Genomic DNA, 25,797 nt, shown 5'->3' on the forward strand with positions numbered 1-25,797 from the left:
AGGTCATTCTGATTAGGGAAATTCTGCAGACAGTGAGCTTGAAGGCTGCACACTTGAGGAAATTAAAAGGAAACAGAAGTAAGATGTGGGCATGTATATATTTTAAAAATTGGTAGAAGAGCTTCACATGTAGACCAGAAAGGCCATTTGTTCTCTTGTGTCAACAACTTGAATTAAACACTGATTTGCTAAGCCTCTATTGTGTGCAGGCTCCTGTGTTGTTACCCACTCAGATAACCAACGTTAAACAATACAACCACTGCCCCACAAGCAGCTTACTAGCTAGTAGGGATGGGAGATATGCACACTAATAATTTTAATATAATATGATTAACCGCATTAGAGAGCACAGAGTGGCCTGAAAGATTCGAGGAGGGATGAATCATTTCTAAGTGGATCAGGGAAGGCATCATGGAAGAGGTGGCATTTTGAAGAGGGATGAAGAATGGAGGAGTCCATTCCAGGTATGGCAGAGTGCATGCATATTTACAGAGACAGGAGAGAGCAGGATGAGACCAGAGAACAGAAAGTAGACCAGTCTGGTTAGATAGTAGTGCATGAAATCAAGTAGAAAACGGATGCTAGATTATGGAGCATCCCAGTGCTAGGCTAAGGAGTTTCTATTTTACTTTTTGAGCAGTTCAGAACACCTGAAGGTCTTTCCAGTTGTGACCTCATCAGACCTACTTATTCTCCCTGTAAGAAACCGGAAGCTCAGGTAAGTTGGTTTTGCCCATGAACATATAGCTAATAATATGAAGAGGCAGGATTCCAGACCCAGGTCTGCTCTAACTCCAAGTCCGTCATTCTTTCTATTACTTCCCTTGGCTTTTTTTTTTTTTTTGGTGCCATAATACCTTAGAGTTGTTGGACTTTTATATCACTCCCCTGCTCTTCTCCAAAGGGCTGCATCACCCATTTTCTTTTTTAATTAAAGTGAATTAAAATTTCAAGCTTCTGAGAATTTCATGAAATCCTTTGAGATTACCACTGAGACCCTGGAGTGTTGCAAAACTAGGGCTGGGAGCCACTGCTAAAAGAATAAAGGGAACGTTTCTTAGTTTTTCGGTTGATCAGATGTTTATGGGGGGTAAAAGAAGGCAACAGGCTTGTGCTGAACCATTTGTGAAGCTGAAGAAAGAGCCAAGTTATTTTTCTTTTAATGATGAATGGGCATTAAAACTCAACTTTTCAAGTCCAAAGGTCTTGCCTGTTATGAAAACTAGTAACAATGGAATTTCTAAAAACTATGCAAAGTAAATGAAATAGCCCATGGTTGAAAGTTAACAGCTATTAGCAGAATTTGATAAAGCTTCTTATTTTCTTTAAAATGTAACTAAAGAAAAAAAAAGACGAAAAGGCAAATAGTTCTGTTTAGTTTAGGCCAAGGACAGGCACTTTAGCACAATGTGGAGTGCCTTCTCAATAATCTAGCCTGGCCCTAACTGTGTCTCCCTCCCAGAGTCCCTAAGTACTATGAATAGCTCCTATCCTAAGCCTTCAACCATTACCTCAACTAAGGTGATGCCACTGAGGTCTAAGGCTCCTTTGGAGTGTGGAAGCAAACAATTTTGGTCTAGAAATCAATCAATTCATTTACACTTGGTGTATGTCTGTGGCAACGTAAAATCTGGGGGTAGGAGGCTGGGAAACAGGATTGAGGGGGAGTGTTGGATCCTGGCCCTTAGCCCTCTCTCTACCTTTCTTTGACTCACCTGGAACAACTCCCCACAGGGTCTTCCACCACTAGTACTTTAAAGCTGTAACTTGACAACAGTCCTGGCAGGCCAGAGGGTTCATTTAATCTAATCACACTAGATAGGAAGAATAGCCTGGTTTCCTCTTAAAGAAACACTGGCCAGTCAGTTCTCTTTTCTTAAGGTCCACATACAAAAAGCAGCGGCAGTCCAGAAACTAATGACAACAACCTTGTCTTCCTGGACAGCTCCCCTCCAGACAGATGAGAGCCTCTGGTAATGAAACAAAACTTCACTATTTTTATTTGAAACCTGTGGCTGGCCAAACTTGGTAACTGATCATCTTTCAATCTCTTGTTCTGGGACGAGGAGGTCAGTTTTAGTTGAAAGAAAAAGTATCAGGATTTACCTAGGAACCGAGTAACTGTGCTATGCATCTAACTTGAGATAATTCCATGGTGACACTTCCGTATAATATAACCATTGTTATACTGGGGTAGAAAACTAATTAAAATAACAGCAAAAAATTTTCCATGATATACTTCCTGCCAGGAACCTTCAGCAGCACTCAAGTTTTCCTTAGAACCTGGCTGAAGACTCTTTTTTTAAAAGATGAAACTAAATAGGAAAATCTTAAACAAAAACATCAAACTTCACTTCAAAAAGTTAGGGGGGGGGGGATGAAATGAATTTAAGGTCACTGACACCTTTTCCCCATGTTCATGTACTAGAGAACAAGAGTTCTCTTCAAAGAGATTATTTAAGTTTCTATAAAGTAACCACCCTATCTTCCCCCCCACACCCCCCAATCTAATACTTCAGGATCATGCTTTATAAAATTTTTATTAGAAACAGCAATGGTTGCTGCTCTACTCAGCAGAAAAGTAATTCAGAAAATCTTCACTTTAAACATTTCAAAACACCTATTTTCTCTAGTATAAAGTGAAAATGAAGTAAGCCATCTTTTGTATCTGACTCAAAAAAAAGAAACCCAATTAAAAACCCTAATTTTTAAAAACTCTTCCATGTAAAATCTGATCACAGTCTATGACTAGTCCTTCCTTTACTTAAACATGACATCTGAGGAATTTTCATTCCTCACTACATCATTAAGCCAACCACTCCCAACCATGGGACTTTAAAACTGACTTTAAAAAGCAGGAGAAGTCTTTCACTTCAAAATCCTTTAAAAAAATTTTTTTTTATCATAAAACAAAACAAAAACACAGCCAGAGCACTTCAGTGTGAGACAGCACACTTTTACAGCCCATGATTATAGGTTACAGTTAACAGGCAAGTACACATGCTATTGGGCTCCTGAAAGAGTATTTCCATTTAGCCTTTAGAGGAAGCATCAGATGAAAGAAGTCAGCACCCCCTCCCCCCTTCCCCAAAATACACTGAAACAAAAGACTGATCTGCTTACATAGTCACATGAAAAATAAACATCTTTATTTTTGCCTACTTTATTTCATTTTTCAAATAAAATTTAAATCTGTACAAAGTATACTGTTACAGTATATATTTTGTAAGAATCAAAATGCCTAAAATAATCACAATACTTCAATAAGCAGTACAGTAGAACCTTGCTAGTTTCCATTTGGATATTCCACAAACTCTCAGAGCCAGGCGACTCCCGAGCTGTCTGCCGCATTTCCACATTTGGAATTCTCAACAGTGGGATGGACATGCATGGCAGCAAATTAGGGTTACATGACATTCCAAAACACCGCTTTTTCATGACACAATTGCATTTGTTTAATACAGAATCCTTGAATTTGGTTTTAAAATTGCATTGGCTTACTTTTTAATTGGCAAAATTCAAGTGCCCTCGAAGGGCTCCCCAATCAGTGCAAATTAATGATATCCTACTGTAGGTTGGCACATTTCCAATGAAGACTAACTTGTAAACTCAAATATGAACAACTTTGCTCTAAAGCCTTTAACATACTTCTGGTCCTTGCAACCAAAGTCATTTTGTAAAGACAATAAAGACAACTCTACTTCTGAAAGGATATTGATTTGACTTTTCTTTAGTGGAGAATTTTTAAAATTAAGTCATTAAAATTTTCACTATAAAAGTTTACAAATGTGATTAGAAATGTCAAGGTTCTGATTCACAGCAGACTGATACAAACTTTATGTTCCAACAATTCTTGTTCTTGAACTTTCAAATTACAGCACAACTAATGTTAGCTGTATTAACATTTTGGAATAGTTGTACTAAATTTATAAGTGGTACTGGTCTAGCAAGCATAAGTACACAGTATATTTCAATGAAAAGAATTGTCTTTATAATATTTTATTTCTTTTCCCAAAAGGAAACATTAATGTTTACATTCTTTAATAAAGTTAATCTTACATCAGAATATAACTTAATACTGTCTGCAACAGGAACAACATACAGTAAATATGAAGCACATTTAAAATAAGTCTGAATTCACATAGATTAACATCTGTTGGTTAATAAAATATCGACAGTATTACAATCTTACAATATTTACAATAAGAAAAATCTAGAGTAATATATACTTTTCACAGCAGGATTTTTGTTTCTTCCAGTTTGGGATTGTGCATACACAAAAAGCTCAAAATAAAGCAACTTTTCGACTTTTAAAATAACAACTAGAGGAAAGCGCTATTACAACCATTAAAAATAATGGTGCGTTCTCATTGTGTCTGTGGCATCCGAGGATCCAGTTAGTCATGTTCAAACTACCTAAGGATGCCACCACAGCCTCAATTACTCAGATGCTGCTCAACTCAGGACCTTCCTGACAGAGAATTGAACAGGTATTTTTTCCCATACACACACCATGAACAAAAAGGAGGAAAAGTAGATTTCAGCTCACACTTTACAGCTGGAATACTCCAGTAGCCACGGATTACAAACTTGGCCTAGAAGAAATTCAATTTAACCACACAGCAATTACAAGAGTCAACTACCCAATGAACTTAGAACATTTTATAAACATTAACTTTTGAGGCCTCACAACATCCCTGTGAGGTAGGTTAAAGGGTTAACATCATCAAGTTAGTACATGCAGGCATCTCAGACTTGGGTGGGGAGGGATGGGAAATGGCAGTTCAACCCACACTGTGTTCATCCAGGTTGGCTGGGAAGTGATGAACATTTCCACTGAAAACGATATGGAATACCCATTTGTCTGAGCTGGAATTTGGCGAGGGCACTAGAGTTAACGCCTTCCTCTCAAAATGCCACAAGCCTTCAGGATGTGGGCTCCATGCCTCCTCGAGAGAAAGTACCTGCAGCAATATCATGCAGGATATAGGTTCAGTACTAACTTAAGGAAAGCAGGTACAGCTCTTTGTAAGACTCTACAGGACCTGAAGTCACCATCCAAGCAATGGCCTGATCCAACCCTGTTTAGTTGGAGATCTAATTCCAGGGATAAGGGTTTCAGGCCACTTTGGATTAAAGATCTTACAGGTAAATCAACAGGTATCTGTGGATTAAATTAGTAAATTGTATCATAGCTCCTTAAATGGACAGTTATGTCAGAAACTATCAAAGTGTGAGTCTTCTTATGTCAGGTAAGATTGTTTCTCAGATCCTTAGGCTAAGATCCATAATGTTGGTTTTTTTCTCATGATGCAAGCTATCAGTGTATTCACTTCATTCAAGCTGGATTGGCTGGCAAACCAGTTTGATTTATTTAGTTGGTTTTGCTTGTTTCTTACAAATATGCTAGCCCAGAGCTGCTGTGTTTAAGTTAAACACATTTCAAGAGAACATTCTAACAATTTTTCCCCAGTGAATTTCAAGTAATGACTGCATTTCAATGATAATACTCTGCAAGTCATAACAAGACCAAAAGTCTCCCTACCTGAAAAAGTCCAAATGTTTAAGTGTTGAATGTTGCTTCTATATTGGCCCTATACAGAAACATTTCTATATAGGTTCTGAATGTTGCTCTACATAGATTCCTTCTAAATATGTAAAAATATATATGTGTCTCATTAATTTGATACATGATTCATCTTCCCATAGTGGAAGCTTTATAGTCATGTGTTGCAAAATAGAAAAACATCTCCTTCCTATGAAAGGAAATTTAGTTTCCTATTGTACACTTTTGAATAAGCCCAAGGGCATGCCCCAAAATTCTGTAATAAAACTAATACACTAGAACGGTGTATAGTTAGACTCAAAGTACTGTTTCTCATAAGCTTCTAAATTGGGAGGAAACAATTTGTCAGATGCCTGTCCTATTAGATGTGTTTCTATAATTTCTAGGTTTTTTTTAAAACTCAGAAGGTATAACTGAAGATACATACAAACATACATACACAGACACATATGTATAAATCTTTAAAGTGTTTGCATTTAACACGGGGGAGAAGAAATATTAGCCAGCCTTATAAACTTGGCTCTTGGTCTCAAGTGTAAACCAATACTTACTGATAAAAGTTGTCAACACAAAGACACCCAAAAAAGTGTTACTCATAAATACTGGTTTAGATAGAGAAGAAACAATGTATGTTTTGTTCCACACAACCTCTCAATAGTAATACGGGTCTTCCTCACTTCACAGAATAGCTGTGTTCTTGGCAAATCAACTATAAAGCAAATTCTCTTTTACTACTGACATATACCATAAATTGACATTTTTATGGGGGAATATATCCTCCAAACTTAATTGAAACTTCTTTTAACAGTGCCAACTTATGAAAGCAACCAGATTCCTAGCATCCCGAGCAACTCCGTCCATTAGAACTTAAACCTGCCCAGAGTATTCATCCAGTTGTTTACTTTTCTAACTAGGATTATCAGTATACATTATTCACTCTCTCCTCTGCCTTGAAACAAAGGAATTCTTTATATGTCCAGGCAGTTTCCCGATTCCATACTCTCAGCATCCAGAACTTTGTTTCATTCTTTCTTTTGTCTGGCTATTTGTCATGTCTAAAAGACCAGGGTTGCAGTATCACTTTTTGCCAGTAGGTGCCACCACCTTTCATCTATAGTCTATTCCACCCTGAAACCTGATTGCAAAACTTCAGATTATGTAAAGTGAATTAGTTCCATACTTTATCAAGTGTGTATATATATGTACACATATACATATTTTAAAAAATTTGCATATGAAATTTACTTAAAGGGCATCTATGGTTAACTGGTTGTTAGGAAATGGGGGAAGAATCCTAAAAGTCCTCAAATCCCGTTTCAAATTGCTGGTTCCTTCTTACTCATATTTGGTAAATAAATGCTCTGAATCATTAAATTTAAGCTTGCTAAAGGAAAATTCATGTATTAACTTGTAGATAAACTTAAAACCTTAAAAATCAAAAGTACTAGTTTTACCCCTGTATATGGTAGCATAATCTCCAAAAATGATTGGAGATGGAATCTTTTCAAATCTTCTAAAGGAAATACAAAGGAACAACAATGAACACCATCCCAATATCCATATAGATTTGAAATTTTGTAGTTATGAATGTAAACAACCCTAATTACATGAGTCTTTAACTTATAATATTGCACTGAATCTCTTTTAAAGACCTTTCTGAGACAAATAAATGCATATTTGTTAACTTAATTACTTCATATTAGCCCATATTTAGATGAACTAACTGGTACAATTCAACAAGACAAATATGAAGTCTTAACAATGGAAGTTTAACTTTTCTGACAAAACTAAACAGAAAGATAGCAAAGTTCCAATATACAGGCAAACCCCCAAACACACTCGTCACACAGCAAACTACTTAAGAACACATTTTACCTTCAATACTATTTGCAAACATAAGATCGAGAATGACTAGAAAAACCATGCAGTGGAAGAGCATGTCAAGAATAAAGCCCCTTCCTCCTCACTGAAAACACACACTCAGGCATTCCAAAAATAAACCAGGCCCAAAGACTGGCCACACACTTGTTGAGTTTTAAGTATGACATGCCTAAAAAGCTACAGGAAAGGGAACATAGATCAATCACTAAACAATTTTGCCCTAAAAAAAAAAAACCTCATGTATTATTTTGTTTTATTGACAACAGCCATTGATTACCTTTCTGAATACCAACTATTATGCACAATCTAACTGCCAACAGGAGAAAAGGTCTGATGTGTCAACTTCCCCATCTTTAAAGTTACAAGAATACTTCTGGTTAAAATAAAGCCCCTTCATGTATCACACCCACCCTACTCCCCAAAAGGCCACCACAGAATTCCTTAAGGGAATTCATATAATTCTAATAATATCAGATAGGCCATAAGAAAATCTATAGACAATTTAAAAAAAAAAACAAAACTTATCGACAACTCACCAGACCTCTTCCCTTTGAATAAGTTTGCTGGTCAAAACATATGCAGAAAGAACCCAAACAGAGCTCCTTGCGCTAAAATCTGGATCTTAAAGACAGCATTTCATATACTTTCTAAGGTTTTCATTTTGTATATTCATATACAGGTAATGTAAAGTACACATTTTCAAAGGGTTTTGTTGGCAAGTGTCATATTTTAAGTGGAATCAAAATAAGATTTGGTTTTACATAGCTATAAAATATTTTCTTGACTTTTGTTAAGCATTCTTAATTGTCATTAAGTTTTTCATTTGGGTGAGATATCAGAAACAATGCAGGAATTCTGCTGATGACCAGGAAATTGGAAACACCTAGAAACAAAAGTGAAAACTAACCTATTTTCATTTTCAAAGAGAAATGAAATACAAAGTAGTAGAAAACAATGAAAACAAATTGGAAACCTTTCAGGCAACTTTACAGACTTTGCCCTGAGACTGACAGTTTTTACACTGGCAATATTATGCATAACCACAACTGTGCCTGCAGAAAGCCGGCTTCCATTCATTTCTTTGCACAACACTAGAGGAAGCCTTAGAAAGACTTTGGCCTAGTCATTTAAATCAATAATAAACATCAACTCAGAAATAAATTTACTTTTAAATATATAATTGTTAAACTGAAGGGCCATTTAAGGTCGTATACTGACTAAAACAAATAAGTTTCAAACTATAGCATAACTTTAAATGACTCACTATAAAATTTGATATTATACTACGGTTCAGTGCCAACTCTATCAATAAGTTATAATAAAAGAAATACTACAATTGTTAACATAATATATTTGACTTTAAAAAATTTTATCTTCCAGGTAGAAATTATGAATTTCTTTCACTTAGACATTGTAGCAATAATGTAAAATATTTGTCTAAAATTAAACTGATTTGAAAGAGGGCTATCAAAATGTTCACTTTTGACTGGTACCAAAATAATACTGTATAAGTTTTATGATAAATGTTATACTAATTCCAAATCAGGAAACTATTCCTAAAAGTTAACTAAAATATAAAGCAGCATTGGCTTAGGCAAAGCAGAAAGCCAAATACCATCAGCTGATCCTACAAAAGGACATAAAATCTTTCAGAAAATATAACAAGTGCTAACATACTCCTCCACTACAGAAACGATTAGCAATGCTGTACTTTTAAAGCATTACAATAAATAACTTAAGAAAAAAAAGCTGACAAAGATATGTGAGCTGAGTCTGCTAAGTCATACTTCAGATACGTTATCAAGAGCTTCATATGAATATAGTTAATCTGTTGCTATGCTTACAACTGTCGAAAAAATTATAAAAAGATACCTCAAGTTGCAATTTAGTGATAGCCACTGCACCTGGATTTAGAATTTTATTTGCTCTTTAAACAAGGTGGGGTGGAGGGAGTGAATGGGGAGTAACTAAGAGAAGAACTGGCTTCAAGAGCTAAAAACATCTGAGAATGTATTTGAAAACTACCAGGTTATAATATGGTTCTAATACTTACAGTAGACATTATACAGCATATCTGCTTTTAAGAACTGGTTTCAAAATTGTTACGAATTTGGGAATACTTTTCTTTTCCCTCAGAATAATGAAGCCCATTAGCTTTGGTTCACTTTAAATGAGCCCAATAATGGCCAATTCCACAATCCGTGGGTTTTAAACTGTTCCATAACATGCCACCTATACATAAGTAAACCAACGAACTTAATGCATCATCATAAGACCCAGAAAGATGGAAGACCATCACTTCCCACAGAACAAACGAAATAATCCTTTGACTTTCCAGAAACATCCCTACTGCTGTTTCATTCACCACCCTTAGCGAACAGTTCAATTCAAGCACCCATCTTAGCACCTCTTATTATATCCAATCCTCCCTGCTTTTAATCCATTTTTCCTTATATCACTCACATCCCCTTTCACAAATTCCTTGAACGGCATTCCAATTTCCAAACCATCAACAACAGCTCCAATGACCTTTCTTACGTATACATACATTTTACTATCTTTCAATTCACAAACTTCTCAACATAAGACTTCAATATCTTTTTAACTAAAATATAAAATTCCAGGAAAAGTCAGGTAAGAATGCTGAGCTTAAACTGCATAGCACATGGCTTTGTCTTGACCATTACATTGGCTATGCTGTGGGCACAATCGGGTCAACGATCCCTTTGGAACAAAGTCCCTTTAATGGTGGCAAGTATGGGTGTCACTGAGAGGTTGAAAGTCTAAGAAAGGAGAAAGAATGTGAAGTACCGAGTGGCAGAACAGAATATAAAGAGGGAGCGCAAAAGAGAAACAATGTCAGAGATGAACATTGGCGTAAAGCAGTAGAGTTCCACAGGAATCAGTGGCTGCTAACTTCTGCTCTAGGGCATTCTGGTGCCAAGCACCCGACCAGTTAGTTGTGATCACTGCTTGAAGTAAGTCAGGATAGATGACAATCAAATTGCCCCCTACTAAAGAAGGGGAGGAGGATATCACAAGGACATGTTTGCTCCCTCCTGTTTCTGATGTGTCACGTAGCATCCTGAATGTGACTGATGCTCAACAACAAGCACTGAAATGCCTACCGTGCACAAAACACTCTGTTTGAGGCTACGTTCACAAGTGCATTTCTACCTATTCCTGTGGAAATCCCGTAATTGCCCAGTAACATCCTTAATGGCAAAGCTTTATGGCCTCCTGAAACATCAAAGCAAGAGTAATAATGGACTACCTATTGCTTTTTTATTTTTTAACTGAGCTAAATTCTAGCACACGAAATGCTGGTAAAATTTACCTTACTACATAGGCGGTTACCAATGTATATCAGAACAAAGAGTATATGGTCATGAAAACCATTCTGAACTCCTAGATTTCAAATGGCACAACATTCCAAAGGAAAAAAAGCATACACTAAATAATATGGACACCATCAAGAATGGGTATTTCCACATATTGAGGAAGAACTCTTGGACGCAGCATCTGCCCTGTACCCAACATTCCTACAGAGACATAGTCACTTAGGTCACCACCTATTCAATACCAAAACTTGCTAATTTGTCTCAAACTGTTGGCTTGGTAATCAACTGGTGTTTTCACTTTTCAACTGAGTTCTTTTGGTATTACGTAGGCATTGCTTCATTCATACTAATATTGTGGGAAGGTCTGACATTCATCATACTTATTCTTTATAGTTAGGACAACAATACTCTAAAGTGATGACAATGTAGGCATTTTGGTCAAAAAAAGGCCCTTTTTTGGTGACTGAGGACTTAAACTTAGGGATGCTTTAAGACCTAATACAGGTTCTCAGATAGTAAAGTCAGATTTTTACACACACACACACACACACACACACACACACACACACACACCCCTACTACTCATACCCTACTATAATGACTTGCAATGAAAATGACAGTGACATAATGAATGAAAAACAAGATTAAGGGTAACAATTACTGCTGTTTACTGGTACATGCTGAGCGAACTATCAAAATTCAATCAACAGAAAATTAAAGTACCAAAAAATCTCTCTTAAGGTTTCATTTTCAATCTAACAACATTCTGTCAACAAGAAACTGCAAAAACCCACCTCGATGAATTCTTTATTTTAAAAACTGCTTGGCCAGATATTTTTAGATTCTACTTATTTTACTCTCCACAGTGATCACATCTCAACTATAAATATTATATTTAGAGTTGCCATCAAATGTCCAAAATACTAGTAATTGAAAATATGACCTTGTTTTAGCATTCTTGTACATCAACGTCAGGATTTTGTACCCATTCCAAAAATTCTGGGAAAGGATGAGAATAAGTCATCAGATTTGGTGTATTATTTCTAACTTAGGAAAGAAAAGCTTACATTTGTTTACAGGTAAAAAAAAAAATATTAATGGCACAAATGCAATGCTATCAGGCCTACAGTTATACAGGCCTTTTTATAAAATCATTCACAGTATGAAAGGTATATATACATATATGTATATAAGCATACATACACACATATGTGGACCATGAAAAAGAAAAGATGGAATGTTTCCGAAAAGAGGGAAATGCATAGGATGTAAAAATAATCATGGTTCTAGTGGGGCTGACGTGGCTGGCCAAAAAAAAGTCCTTATCTTAAAAGGAAAGTTTCTAAATTTGAAGGTGTAACAGTAGTAAAATGCAAAAGAAATGTGAAAATAAAAAGCAAAAAATCCATAAATATCAAATTTGGTAGGAAAACATTAAGCAAGAAAGGGTATTAATAAAAATGCATTTTTTATGGTCAACCAAATCTTCACTGACTTCATGATATAAGATGCGTGGTCTTGAAATCACCCAGATTTTTAATATTCATATTAAATCAGTTGTCTCCCTCCCATCCACCCAGATTCAGTTCATGTTTCATGCAGAAGTATAACACCACTGCATCAGAAAGTACAAGAAATGAAAACAGTGAGTACAACTGATATCGATCCATTGGCTTTTATTACAAACGTACTTGATCACTTGGCTTCAAAAAGTTTAAATCAATACCCTATTTTCTGTATGCTAGTACAAAGCAGACTCTTTTACAAATTAAATACCTAAAAATTTGACAAAAATATTAAAATTTGATGAAAAACAATTATAAAAATCCTTAATCTCTCTTTTTAAGAAAGGAGGCAATCTTCTCCAGACCTGTTACACAACATTAATGTCGACAATTTTTAGACTAGGTAGCTAAGTTTATTTTGCTGTTAGCATACATAGTTCTTAGACTAATAGTTTTTGTTGGTATATAATTCAGTTAGTTTCCTGAATCCCACCTGATTGAAATGTAATCAACTATCTTTAATTTAATCTTAATTTACACTTACTTTGCATAGTTTGCAAGGGATAAAGAGTACACTATAACTAAATAGTGTTATTATAGTGCTATTTTAAAAGGCAACAATGTACTTGTTCCCAAATAAAAATAATTGTCTACTTTGGATAAGGGAAGAGTTAACATTACTAGCAGCCTTCTGCATACCTGAAAAAACAAATCGAGATAGTAATCCATTTTTACTATAGCAATTCTATTCTTTAAAAGTATTTGTAAAATCTTAAAAAAAAACCAAAACAAAACAAAAACACAACATACTGCTCAATTTTATAATTTAAACTTCAGTCCCTTTCAGGGAAAACTAAAAAGTGACACTGTCAAGGATTTTTGTTGCTATGTTTTGGTTTAGAGATTCCATGGCTTTTGAAAAGCTAGAAAACAATATTCTTTTTCTCTTATTGTTTCTATTTGGCAAATATTCATCTATCCTCCAATCTGTATCTTATAGAGTAAAAGCCAACATGGCTTTTCTTATGAACTTCCTTTGTTGTGAATGTATAATGATTTCTGTACAGTTCTGGTTAGTTAACTTTAGCTCCCTCTGTGGCTGGATGACTGCTGCTTGTAACTTCAGCATGAAAAATATGAGGCACAAATCAACAGTGGCTTTTAAAATAAAAGATTAAACACCACCACCACCACCACCATCACCACCACCACCACCATAACCACCATCACCACCACTATCACCACCGCAACCACCACCACCACAACTGGTATTTAAATCTGGTGGCTATTTTCCTCTGGGTTGAATTACTTGACAGTGTCTTATTTTAAAGAATGTCAATATTGCAATGAATTTCAAGTTTTCTTTCATACTCAGGCAAATACAATTTGACCAAGCTATTGGACCATTATAAGACAAAGCAGATCACTAAGGAAAATAAGGCAATACTCGTCAGGAATTGGTTTTGTTTTCTGTTTTTTTTTTCCCTTTGGCACATTTGATCATACTGTCTTCTTTGAGTAACACATATGGTCAAATATACCAATACCTTTATTGTTCTAGCATAAACAGGCTTACCATTATAAAAAAAAACAAAAGAAACAACTTTCAGAGGCAAAACACTGAGATACTGAACCTTACTAAGGTACCAAGCACCTGGGGGGTAGGGGAAGGAACAAGGATAAACCGATGCAACAAGAGCATCTTTACAGTCATTTATCTTTTCCATGGTCACCATGCAAATCTTAGTATATCTGTACGTGGATTGAAAAAAAAATCCACTGACTGCAAATCAGACACTGTGCACAAAAACTTGCTAAGATTGTGTTCAATCAACTCTTCTAGTATAACTAGAATTGCACAACCCATAGGTCCAATTCCAAAGCAGAATCTGAAATCTATAGTCAAGGTTTCCCTTTAGGTAATTCTGGGCCTAAAAAAGATCTTGTGAAAGAACTCTCTTCTCTGTGGTGAGAAAGGTCACTTTGCCTAAATTTGACTTGGTTTTGTTGACTTGCACTACTTACTGCTGGCAATTATAAAACACTGATCTAGAAGCATTCCAACCACCTGTGATACAATGCTTAACTTTTTAGACCTATAGTAAACCAGAAACAAAAATCAAAGCAAATCACTTTTCTAACTACAAACAGCACAGATAATGCAATCTTTTCCATATCACAGTTAAAGTACAGTGAACAAAACCGCTCAACAAACTTTAAAACAACAACAAAAGAATCCCAGGTCATTAATCAATGTTTACATGCAGGTGAAAAGCATTCCAAATGACTCACATTATGTACTGTCAAAGCTTAATTCTACTATTTGGAAATAAGAAAAATGCATCTTGGGGAGAAAAAAAGCAATTTAATAATTTCCAGTGATTTTTAAGTAAAAGAAACTCCTAACTACTGTAAGGTCATATCATATTTAACATTGCATGAATGCTAAAAGCAAATGATTTAAAAGAGAAATGCACAGTACAATGGAAATAGCTTGTTTATCCAACAAATACAGTAGATCTCAAAAACAAAGAAAAAACACAGCCAGGGAACTTTAAAAATATAAAAATAAAACCAAATGAACCAGCAGAAAAGTTACTTTAGACAACTTTTTCACCTTCCTAGGCCAATGCTTTACAATCATCGAGAAGCATAGATACCTTCCTGTTCCTACAGGTGGTGTCTTGTATATACAGCAGTTAGATCTACATGGTTAGGTTTGTCAAGAAACAAATTATTTCATCCCCAGAACTTTGAGTCAGACAAGATTCTCCATTTACTTAAATGCTTTCTACAGAATTCTGAACAAAAATGTACTGTTTAAGGCATCTTTTTTATAACATTTTCTCTTCACTCAATGATGATAGTCATGCAGCAGTTTAATGATAAAAATATATTAATATTTTACTATACAGCAGCAAGAAGTTAGTTGTCAATTAAAAGCACACAAACATCTTTAAAGGAAAACCTGTAAAAGTCTCTAGTTACAAATAACTTCAGTTTGGAGGACAACAGCTGACAGATCAGTGCTCTCCTAAGTTCTGCATTTTCATACCCTACACCTTGAATATAAGAGTTACAAGAACAAACTGGATAGGAGGCTTGTACACTTGGGGTCACAAATACACTTAGAATATAATGTAGCCAGTAATAACTAGCACCACAGCTACATGGAAATCCTTTACATACACCAACTTGGCTTTCACTTTTATATGAAACTCAAAATCCATGGCTCAGTAGGATAACTCTATAATTGTGTTGCACTGGTTTCTAACGGGCCTACATAAATTAAGAGCACTGGCATAAATCAAAGGATAGCTTCAGACCTCTTGCAAGTTTAGGAAACAGTGCTAGTGTCAGTGACCACACAAAGACTCACTACCTGTTGTCCAAATACAGGTTCACTGGAAATTGCTGCACATAAGATAAGTACTTTAAGTCTTTCTACACATAATAAAAAAAATATATTATGAACAATACAAGTACATCTCATATACACAATGACAATACGCCTACTTAGTTGTAAACCAAACAGGAGCAGAAAAATATTATGGGAGGAGATATTCTTTTTTTCTTTTTTCTTTTTTTTTACTATTTGAATAACTTTGGTTCAAACCGTAAAAATCACAACTTAGCAAATTTCATTTAAATGCCTTTTTTAATAATTTTCTTCATGTTCACAGAAGTTTCACTGACCATTTTATATGTTTAAGGTCCAGATGCAATGCATATTGTATAAAAGAGAGCACTTATTGTTTACCTTGCATGAATTAAACCTACGTACCTTTAACTCTACAAACTTCTGCATAACATTTAGACAAAGCTCAGACACAAAGCATGCCTAGCCCTCATATATATACACATCTCTAATCACAGGTATATAGGGTGTCAAATATACTATAATAACCTCCATGTAAGGTTTGAAATTTGGTAACAAAATGAGAAGAAAAAACTAAAAATATTATTTTACGTGTTCTAAAATATCTCTTTTTTTGTGCTAAAGTCAAATGTTAGCTCAACATGAAAAGGACTTTTTTTTTAATATAATTCAGCAATATTATAATCTTGACCATTTTGCAAACACTTTTAATAATAATAGCTTAAACGTGTACAAAAGTTCTTGGTTAATTAGGGAAATAAACACTCAGTTCTTTATATTTTTTAATCAAGTAGGAAACACAGTTCATATATAATGTTATTACTTTTTTGTTTTTTTTTTTGTTTTGTTTTAGCAGCTGCTTACTGTTTTATATGGTGGATAAAGTGGACAACATCCAGCGATGGGTGGCAAGTCAAGAAGAGAAACTGTCAGTTGGTGGAGGTTCGGTGGGTGGTGGGTGCTCCCTTGGAGTTAACAGTTACATTTTTTTTAACATTTTTTTAAATTTTATTCTCTCTCTCTCTCTTTATAGTATAGTTTTTTCCCTCTCTGTTTGTGTGTGTGTGTATGTGTGTTTATGTTTTTACAGTTTGATCAATCTTCCTCCCCCTCCTCCTCCCCCTGCAGCAGCAGGGTCGCTGCCGCTGTATCCTCCTGCTGCTGCTGCTGCTGCTGGTGGAGCTGCTCGCAGGCTGCCCGCTTCTCCCTCTGCTTCTCCTGGATCTTCTTCATCTCCTCGGAGTACTTGCAGAAGGTATGGCCGAACTTGGCCCACACTTTGTAGGGGACAGTGATGGAGTTGCGGTAGGTGGGCTTCACCTCGCTCACCCGCATGAACACCCCGTACTTGTTGGAGCCCACGTCGAAGAAGAAGCGCTTGTTGTCCACAGTCAAGGAGGTGCCCTCGGGCAGCTCGGCCGGCTCCTCCTCCACGCCGTAGTCGTCGATGAGCTTGGCCAGGGCGTCGCGGAACTCGATGAGCCCCTGGGCCGGCAGCGCGATGGTCTGGCCCTGCGTGGAGCCCAGGCCGGGCCCCCGGTTGACCGTCTGGCGGATGCGGAGGAAGCGGCCCCGCTGGTTCTCCTTGAGATCCATGTAGTACTTGCGGTTCTCCCGCACCAGGAACTCGCTCTTGAGCGCCCGGCGCGGCTCATCCTGCGCCTGGGCCAGGTCCGGGGGCTGGCTGGGGCCCAGCTGCGCGTAGTGCTCGATGAAGTCGCCCAGGTAGTCACGGAACTCCACGGCCACCGACATGGAGAGCGTGAGGCGGCTCTTGTTGCCCCCGGCGCCCACCTCGGCGATCTTCAGGAAGCGGCCCTTGGCGTTCTGCTTCACGTCCAGGTAGAAGCGCTTGTTCTGGATGTCCACCCGCTTGGAGGCCAGCTCCTGGGTCTCATGCTGCAGCCCCCCCGGGGCCCCGCCGCCGCCCCCGCCGCCGCCGCCCCCGCCGCCGCCCGAGCCCGAGCCCGGGTGCCCCAGGGAGCCGCCGGAGCCCAGCGCCGCTCCGCTTTGCTCGCTGCCGCTGTCTCGGTCCGCCATGATGCTGCCGCTCAGCCGGCCGCCCGCCGCCGCCGCCGCCGCTCCGCCTGCCGCCGCCGCCGCCGCTGCCTTCCCTTCCCCCGGCTCCGCCTGCCGCCGCCGCCGCCGCCGCCGCTGCTGCAACCCCCACAGCCAGCCAGCCGATCTCGCGAGATCTGAGGGAAAAGAGACGAGACAGACGAGACCCGGTAACAGGGCACTGACTCCCCGAGTACAGTAACAGGGCGCCCTACTGTACGGCGCCCGGCACGTGACCCCCCGCGCGCTCGCTAGCGCTCACTCCCCCCTTCTTGTACCCCCACCCCGCCCCCAGCCTGCGAGGCAGCGCCCACCCCCCCAGCACCCGGGTGGGGGGGGGGGAAGGGGAGGGAGAGGGAGAGGAGGAGGGAGCTGGGACGCGTCGTCGCCGCCGCCGGGCTGGACCCCTCCGCCGCCACAGCCCGCAGGGGAAGGGGGAGAAGGGGGAGCTGCCACCATCCGCAGAGAGAAGTGGGGGGGCAAAGCTTCAAATAGGTCAGCGCCGGTTCCGACGTCCGTCGGGGCCCAGGAGACCCGGGAGCGGCCTCCCCGGGGCCTGCGCAGCCACCTGGGGGGAGTGGGAGAGAGCCCGAGGCAAGGCCATTCCCCTGATTCCCCCATCCACCCGATCTAAAGTGGGGTGAGGGGACAGGCCCCGCTCCGGGTTCTCCTACCGCAGAGCCCTGGCCCCGGAGGCGGGAGACCCGCAGGAGGATGAGGAGCCGCCCGGCCTCCCGGAGATAGAGCAGAGGCCGCCGGCGGAGCAGCAGACACCTTGCCTGTCCCTCCCTCTGTCTCTCCCCCTCCCTCTCTCTCTCCCTCTCTCCCTCCCTCCTCCCCCTCCCCGCGCACGGCAGCGGCTCTGGCCTCAGATGATCCCGCTCCCCCTCCCCCCAACCGCAGCCCCGCACCGCCCAGTGCACTCGGGTGGGGGCACTAAGAGAAGAGGAGAGGCCCGAGTCGAACTGCTGAGGGCGCTTACAGGTCCTCATCCCCTCTCCTTTGCCCCCCACCCCAAATCCCGCCGAATCATAGTAAGTTGCAACCAGCCCCTTACAGGACAGCATTGCACATCCATCCCCCCCCATCAGCCCAGGGAAGGGGGGCACCAGGCTCATGGGTTGGCTCAGCTTAGGTTGCAGACCAGCTATGCAGCAAAACCAGGGTACCCAGCCATCAGACCCAGGAAAGAATGGATTTCCAGAATAAAGGAAGAATCAGAATAAAGGAGACAACCAAACCAGCTTTAGGAAATCCACTCTATAAAAATGCCATCATTTGAGGGGGAGGGGGAAACTACATCTCTTTCCCAAAATTCATTAGGGCAAGTCTGAGTCCTTCCTATCCTGAGATCAGGACTCTCCAGATGTGGCAGGCATGGACTATCCCTCTCTCCTCTCTAAAACAAACAAACAAAAAGATCCTTATTTGTCTTAAGTGAGGGGACATGACACGTCAATGCCTGTGTAACATTGGGTCCTCACATGATGATGGAAAAGGAAGATGTCCTAGGAGGGTAGTGGGAAAGAGAGGAGGACCCAAAAGTCCTTGGTTCACCCTCTGAGTCAACAACCGAGGACCCATTCCCTTTCTCTCCGACAGAAGACATTTCCCCTAGTCCTTGGGGAGGTTCTGAGAAAACTGGTGCTCCCTATCCACATTCTTTGCTTCCTGAGGGGCCTAATGAAAGGAACCCACAACCTAATCCTTTTCCTCCAGTGCTGAGTGCAGGAGGAGGCTGTTACTACTCCTTACCCCAGTAGAAAGAACAAACCACAACCTGAACAGGTTTCTCAGAGACCTGAAGGTTCCAGTGCCCAGCCCAGAACTGCCTTCTCAACTAACCCTGGCAAGATTCCTCACCAAAGCTCAGTTCTGATGTAAGAAGGGGCCACAGAAAACCTCTACTAAGTATGGGAAGGGTCTCCAATCAAAGGGGCAAGATTACCAATGAGATCATTCTGGGGTCCAGAACCATCCAACAGTCCCTTCTCTCTGAAGAAGGTCTTTTGTACCTTGCTAATCAAGGGCCCTCCTGCCTAAATAACCAGGAGTCCAACACTTTCTCCTCAACTGAAGGTAAACTACTCAAACCCAGGCACTCATTCCACTGATACAGGCTCTCTATCACCGAAGTAATAGGATTCAGAGCATTCCTGATATCAAGAACCAAGTCCCCAAACTACAACTATATGTGCCAATAAACATTTATTAAGTACCTACTATATACAAAGCACTGAGCAATAGGTTCTAGGGGATGGCCTCACAGATGGCAGAAAATTCCCAGCTCTGTGTCAAACACAAATTGTTTTCTTCAGATGCGACTTTTTCAGGCATCCCAGTAGGGATACAACACAGGGTCCCTCTCCATTCTCTTCTGTCCTTTCCCATCCCTCCCTGAAGCCCAGGGGAAGAGGAAACTAGGGCTCTGCCTCCCCTACTACCTTTTATACTGAGAATCCACTTGCTTGCTCCGTTGGAGGGGGTCCAGTCTCTATTACATCAGCAACGGCGAGAAAAACGCCCAAGGTGCTCCCTTGGCAATGATCAGGACCCTGGATAGACCCGCGTCCCTTCCTTCTACACAGAGATTTGCCTCCTGTTCAGTATCCCAGACGTCTTGGGATAGTGCTCCCAGGTTCAGCTTTGGTAGCCACAGAAGGGAGTTTTGAGCAGTCAGGAAAGTGGTGCCTTCATTTGGATTCCTCCGCTTATTTGGGCTTTCCTCAAACTTTCCGAGAAACTGTTTCCCTAGCAGTCTAGGACAGGGCAACAGGAACACTGAGGAACCAACGCCCCCGTGGGCAATCTTCTCTAGGGAGGCCACCGGAAAAAGGAGTCGGAATCACGAATCCTTTCCCCATAGTTTCTTACCGCCATAGGTTTTGTTTTGAGAAACAGAAGTTTGTGTTTGGGGAGCCTCAGATTTCCCCAAAAAGGAACTGTAGCCCCTAGACGCTCAAAAAGGGTCTTGGGTCCTCTAGCGGGACGGAAAATGCATAGTTCCCGTCAAAGTAGTTTTCAAAGGGAGGACAAGCTGAAGCCCATTTCCTCCGATCCCATCCGTGCAGGTTTCAGAGGAGCCCCAGGGAACAGAGGCTAGGGAGACAATCCACCGACACAAGCATCACCACATTAACAACAACAACATCACAACAAAAACTGGAGGCATTTTATATCAGTTTTCCTTTCCAATATTCCTACTTTACACTACAGCCAAAAGAGAGAAAGGAATAATATGTCATCCTAAAACAGTTCCATTATAAATCAAATAAAGCAAAATTTAACTGTTCCAGTAGGGAAAAAAAAAAGAATTTCATGCAAATTCCCTGAGGGCTTATGGTTCTAATATTAAGGGGAGAAAACCGAGGTTCTCTCAACTCTAGAGAAGCCTACAAAGGCAACTCTGAAAAGAATGAATATGATTGCAACTGGATGATATTTACAACGAAAAACTGTTCAAATTTTGATTAGAATTTTTAACACTGGCTTACATTTAGCATTTAAATTTCAAATAAAAAGCTTATCCACTTAAATAAGAGAAATGTACTCCTTTGTTAATCATCTGAGCTCTATTCATCAGGGCGCCAGAAAGATGCCTCATAACCAATTATTTATATCTATTATTTTAAAGCAAGTGTCAGGTATAAAATTAAATATGTGCAATTGAAATAAAATTGAAAATAAAACAATGGGGAAAACGATATTTAAAATTAAAAGGCTAAAAGACTCAATGTTAAAGAAGAAGGGACTTTATCAATCTATCCAAGCCTCTGGTTTGATAGATGAGGAAATACAAGTTATCCTCCCAAATTGTTTAAATGTTTGATTTTTCTTTAAGGGTTGCTCATATTATTGGAAGCGGGAAGCAAAAGCAAAAACCTGCGCAGTACACAGCATTAAGTTCACGGAGACTATTTTATTGTGCAATTTTAATTGAGTCTAGCTTTTAAAACACCTTTACAAAAAATTGTCAGGCACGATTGCCCAGGTAAGAAAAGCAAACTCTGAATACATAAAAATCAAAAGAAACCAACTCGATTAAAAAAAAAAAAGAGGTAGGAAAAGGAAAAAAAAAAGAAAGATTATTTGATTTCCTGGGATCACAGACTTTAGGGAATTTCAAAACTAACAAGTTCAAGTTCTACTTGGAATTTAAAAAACTTAATTCAACATATACAGTAAAAACTACAAAACACTAATAAAAAACCCACATACCTACCTTCCTCCTACCTCTTGCTTGTGAAGTCCTTAACCAAAACAAGTTATCTTGATTAGGATATCAACATTTTACAATGTGCATAAACAGAAGCAAAACAAGAACTACTGATTTTCATGAGCTATTTTTAAAGCAAAAGAAACCAAATCCCTGACTTAAACCAAACAGTTATCTGAAAATCTGAAATCACAACTGAGATATGATATTAATGATGCTCAGCATGGAGGACGTGGCCATTTCTTTTAACGACCAGGAAATATGGGGAAATTTTCGATACATTTTAATATTTCAAAACTTAGAAATACAGTTTAATTCCTTATGAAACCATTATCAAAATGTTTGTCTTATTGCTCCAGCCAATTCTTCAAAGTTCTATCTCTTCAAGTCTTAGTCATTCCAAAGATTCAGTTAAATTTTTGATGTGAGCATTAAAAATCTGAAAAGAATTCATTTATGTAGTACTACCACGTTACAAAATGCCATCAGAACCGTTTGAAGAAAAGTGAGCAATAAATACAATATTAACACAAAGAAAATTTTGGTAACCAATTCATCAGAGCAGAAAGAGTACAGAATACAAATTTTTTAAATATTCCGATTCCCGCAACCCGTCCTTTCTTATTTTATGTTTCCGTAGTTATTTAAATTGTTTTCAAGCTACTCAAAGGAATTAAAATAAAAGTTCTAGTAACACTGAATACTTCAATTCCCGAAGTCTCTCTTGATATTTATAAAAAGCCCAAGTTTGGTCGGTAGTAATGAGGGACCTTAAGGAACAGATGCTTTTAACCTCTACAAACCATGGCAAATCAAATTCTGTTTTCCCCAAATTACTGAAACCTTTCCAAGAGGCAACGAGCTTTCTCCGACAGGCTACCAGAGAAAGCGGTCTCGTTTTCAGAGAGCCTTTCGTTGTGGTCAAAGGCCCAGGATTACCACGGGAAAAGAGGAACAGAGCCACGAATCCATGGCTAATGGAGTGACTTCCTCCGAAGGGGTAGACACAATGGCTTTTAACCACCTGAGCTTGCCGAGTTTTGAAGATTTAGCAACATGACAAAAAGTTCCCCCAGAGCCGTTCTGTAAGCCCTCGGCCCCGGCCAGTAGGCATCAGGACCTAAGCCTAAGCAGTCTCTGACCTCTGAGTCGAAAGCTGTCACCACCAAACTCCGGGGACACCAAAGCTGTCCGAAACCCCCATAAGCCCTTCTCTTTCAGAGAACTTGACATTTGGCGGGGATGAGGGGGAACCCGGCCCCCGAGAGGAAGGCAATCCAAGCATCCTACCCTGCCCGACACTGACAAAGGCCAGAGGGAGCGGGCGGTCTCCAAGCCCCCAGGTGCTGAACCCCCAAAGTGGATTGGTTTGGCGGCCCTGTCTGCCTTCCGGTCTGGCTTGACACAAGCTATCAAAACCATTTTTTTTTTTTGCAACGTTTCAAGGAAGTGTGTGCTGAGGCAGGGTCAAAAAGGAGCGAAATAAACGACATCTTATTCCTACCCCGTATCCTCCCCCCTCCCCCATCTCCTTTAATCTCCTCGGTTCAGAAGGGGAGGAAAGAGGGGATCCTCAGGACGGAGAGAAGCGGGGCAGGGGCACCACGGCCAATGGCAAACTGGCGATAATACTGAGAATTTGGTATGAATCAGCACCGCCGGGGGTCTCGAGGGTCTGGGGGAGTTTGGGGAGCTGAAGTGCGTCTGTGCGTGCGCAGAGGGAAGTAGTGGTAGTAATGAGGGGTGTTGCACAGCCTCTCTCCCCGAGAGGGCGGGTGCGGAGATGTCTGCAGTGATTAAATAATAATCATGGAGAGAAGGAGGAGCAGGGGTGGGCGGGACCCGCTCCGGCGGGTGCACACGCACCGAGCGGCGGGGCTTGGGGTGCAGCTGGGCTGCTGCAGCAGCGGCGGCGGCGGCGGCGACGGCGGCGGGAGGGGCTCCGGGCCGGGGGGGGAGGGGAACCACAGCGCGCGAGGAGGGGGGGGCAGAACAGAGGGGAGAGGGGGCGCGCGGCGCGCGGCGGGCTTACCCGGGCGCTGTCCTGCAGCAGGTGAGGGGAGGGCGAGAGAGGGCGAGCGCGCGCACACACCTGTCCCGGGCGGCGCGAGCTGCGGCTCGGGCTGAGGCTGACGGGCTGGCGGGCGCCCGCTCTAGCAGCCGAGCTGAGGAGGAAGAGGAGGGGGAGGGGAGGGAGGAGATCGGCAGGAGGAAGGGGAGGGTGAAGGGAGGGGAAAGAGATGACTCGGCTCCGGCGCGGGGCAGGCCCCCGCTCAGACCCTGCCGCTCGCTCGCGGCCCTCGCAGCCCCCCGGCTTCCCTCCTCCTTTCCCTCCGGGCTCCGCTCGCCGCCGCCGCAGACGGCAAGTCGTGGCAGCCAGACGTCGGCGCGTAACCCGGCGCTCCGTGCGTGACACCGGGAGACGTCAGCGCGCGCTCCCACCTTCCACGGCTCGCGCCCTCCTCCCTTCCCTTTCTCCTGCCTTCCCTTGCTCACCCCGGCCCTCCCTCGCGTCTCCCCCCGGTCCTGCCCCCACCCCAATTACCGAGCCAGTCGCCTGGAGGAGCTGGAGCGGGCGGGGACTCCGAGCGGGTGCGGGGTGGGAGGCAGGGGGAGCGGGGCGCGAGAGCAGGACAGGGCCCGGGGCGAGGGGCCGGGAGGCGGGGCTGAGAAGTGCGCGAGCGGCCTCGGCATCCCACGGTCACTCTCCGGGATGAGGACCTGCCCTGTCAGACGAGAGAGGGAGGGGCCGCCGAGTCCTCGGGTGTCCCCCCCCCCCGCCCCCCTGCTCGGAGAGCCCTCCGGCCTCGGCGGCGCAGGGCCCTCGGCAGCCCGGGGGGGAGGGGGGATGCAGCGTCTCACCCGGATGCGGTCTGAGTGTGAGCCCCCCCGCGCCCCGGGAGTTTAACCTCACCTTTGGTGGGCCGCGGAGGAGGAGAAATTAGCATAAAAAAGAGACTGGAGACCCCGGCAGACTTAAGCACCTGCCTGGAGGGTCTTTAACTGGGAAGGACCGGAGTGCCCGGCGGCCTCTCTCCGCCTCCCTGCCCCCTCCCCGCCCGCTGCAGCTGTTGGAGTGGCCGGTGGTAGAGGAAATTTACCTGTTAGAGGAGGGCTAAGAAATGATGAGAAATAATGAATTAGTGACCCTCCTCGAGAGGCTGCTCGAGGATAATTGTCAACTTTCAGGATGGGTACTGAAACATTCTCGAGCTCGACGTTAGGTCTTCAACTAGTTTTCTCCCGTACGTAGTTCCACATCTTTCTATCGTATTCCATTATGTAAACAGAGAAGTGACAGCCATTTAAAAATATCATCTGCGAAAGGACTATCAAAGCCCCTCTCTCCAACCTGTAGCAGTCATTATTTAAGTAGCAGCCTGGTAATCTATAAGTACTTTAAAGAAAAGTTAACCTATGATTTAGGAAAACATCCGCCGGTTAACCGTCTCAGCCTCGTTGCATTTGCATTTCTACTGCAATTAAGTGGCAGTATGCTGCAACGCATGATTCATATTGAAAGAATGTGAACTTTTTAGGGCATTGAATATCTTGCCCGCCACCCCGCCCCCTCCCCAGCCCATCTAGTTAAGCCCATGAGGTAAAATGGAGAAGAGGAGATAGAATTGGTCTCGTATTATAAATAAGGAAGCCGGACTGCAGAAACTCACCCAGTCACAGATTGGGTGGCAGAATTAGGAAGAGTCTAGACTAGCTGTTACTCTGTCCACCAAATCAGAATTTCTTTCATCACTTGTTTCTCTCCTTTTCTGCTTCATAGCTTATGCCTTAGTTGCTGAGGTCAGACAGATTTAGGAGATGGGAATTCTGGCATGGTCCCTGCTGCTTCA

General features: G+C 41.6%; 2 protein-coding genes across 2 annotated transcripts in view; both read right to left on the reverse strand.

Annotated features, from left to right (window-relative positions):
- LOC118841352 overlaps positions 1–24,640 on the reverse strand; it is a 58,337-nt gene extending 33,697 nt beyond the window's left edge. Inside the window, exons 1-2 of the mRNA XM_036748725.1 lie at positions 24,492–24,640; positions 23,979–24,347 (exon numbers count right to left, since the gene is read on the reverse strand). Of these exons, the coding sequence (XP_036604620.1) occupies positions 23,979–24,347; positions 24,492–24,640 (518 nt within the window). The remainder of the gene's footprint in view (positions 1–23,978; positions 24,348–24,491) is intronic.
- Positions 16,723–17,733, reverse strand: PURA (purine rich element binding protein A). Its single transcript, XM_036750252.1, has one exon. The coding sequence runs from the start codon at positions 17,710–17,712 to the stop codon at positions 16,768–16,770; it is 945 nt and encodes a 314-aa protein (XP_036606147.1). The 5' UTR covers positions 17,713–17,733; the 3' UTR covers positions 16,723–16,767.
- Positions 24,641–25,797: the final 1,157 nt, after the last annotated feature.

This window comes from Trichosurus vulpecula, chromosome 3, assembly GCF_011100635.1.
Source record: "Trichosurus vulpecula isolate mTriVul1 chromosome 3, mTriVul1.pri, whole genome shotgun sequence".
Classification (NCBI taxonomy): Eukaryota; Metazoa; Chordata; class Mammalia; order Diprotodontia; family Phalangeridae; genus Trichosurus; species Trichosurus vulpecula.

Bases quoted from the DNA above. Each gene is read 5' to 3' on its own strand.
- PURA (XM_036750252.1), bottom strand. From the start codon at position 17,712: ATGGCGGACCGAGACAGCGGCAGCGAGCAAAGCGGAGCGGCGCTGGGC.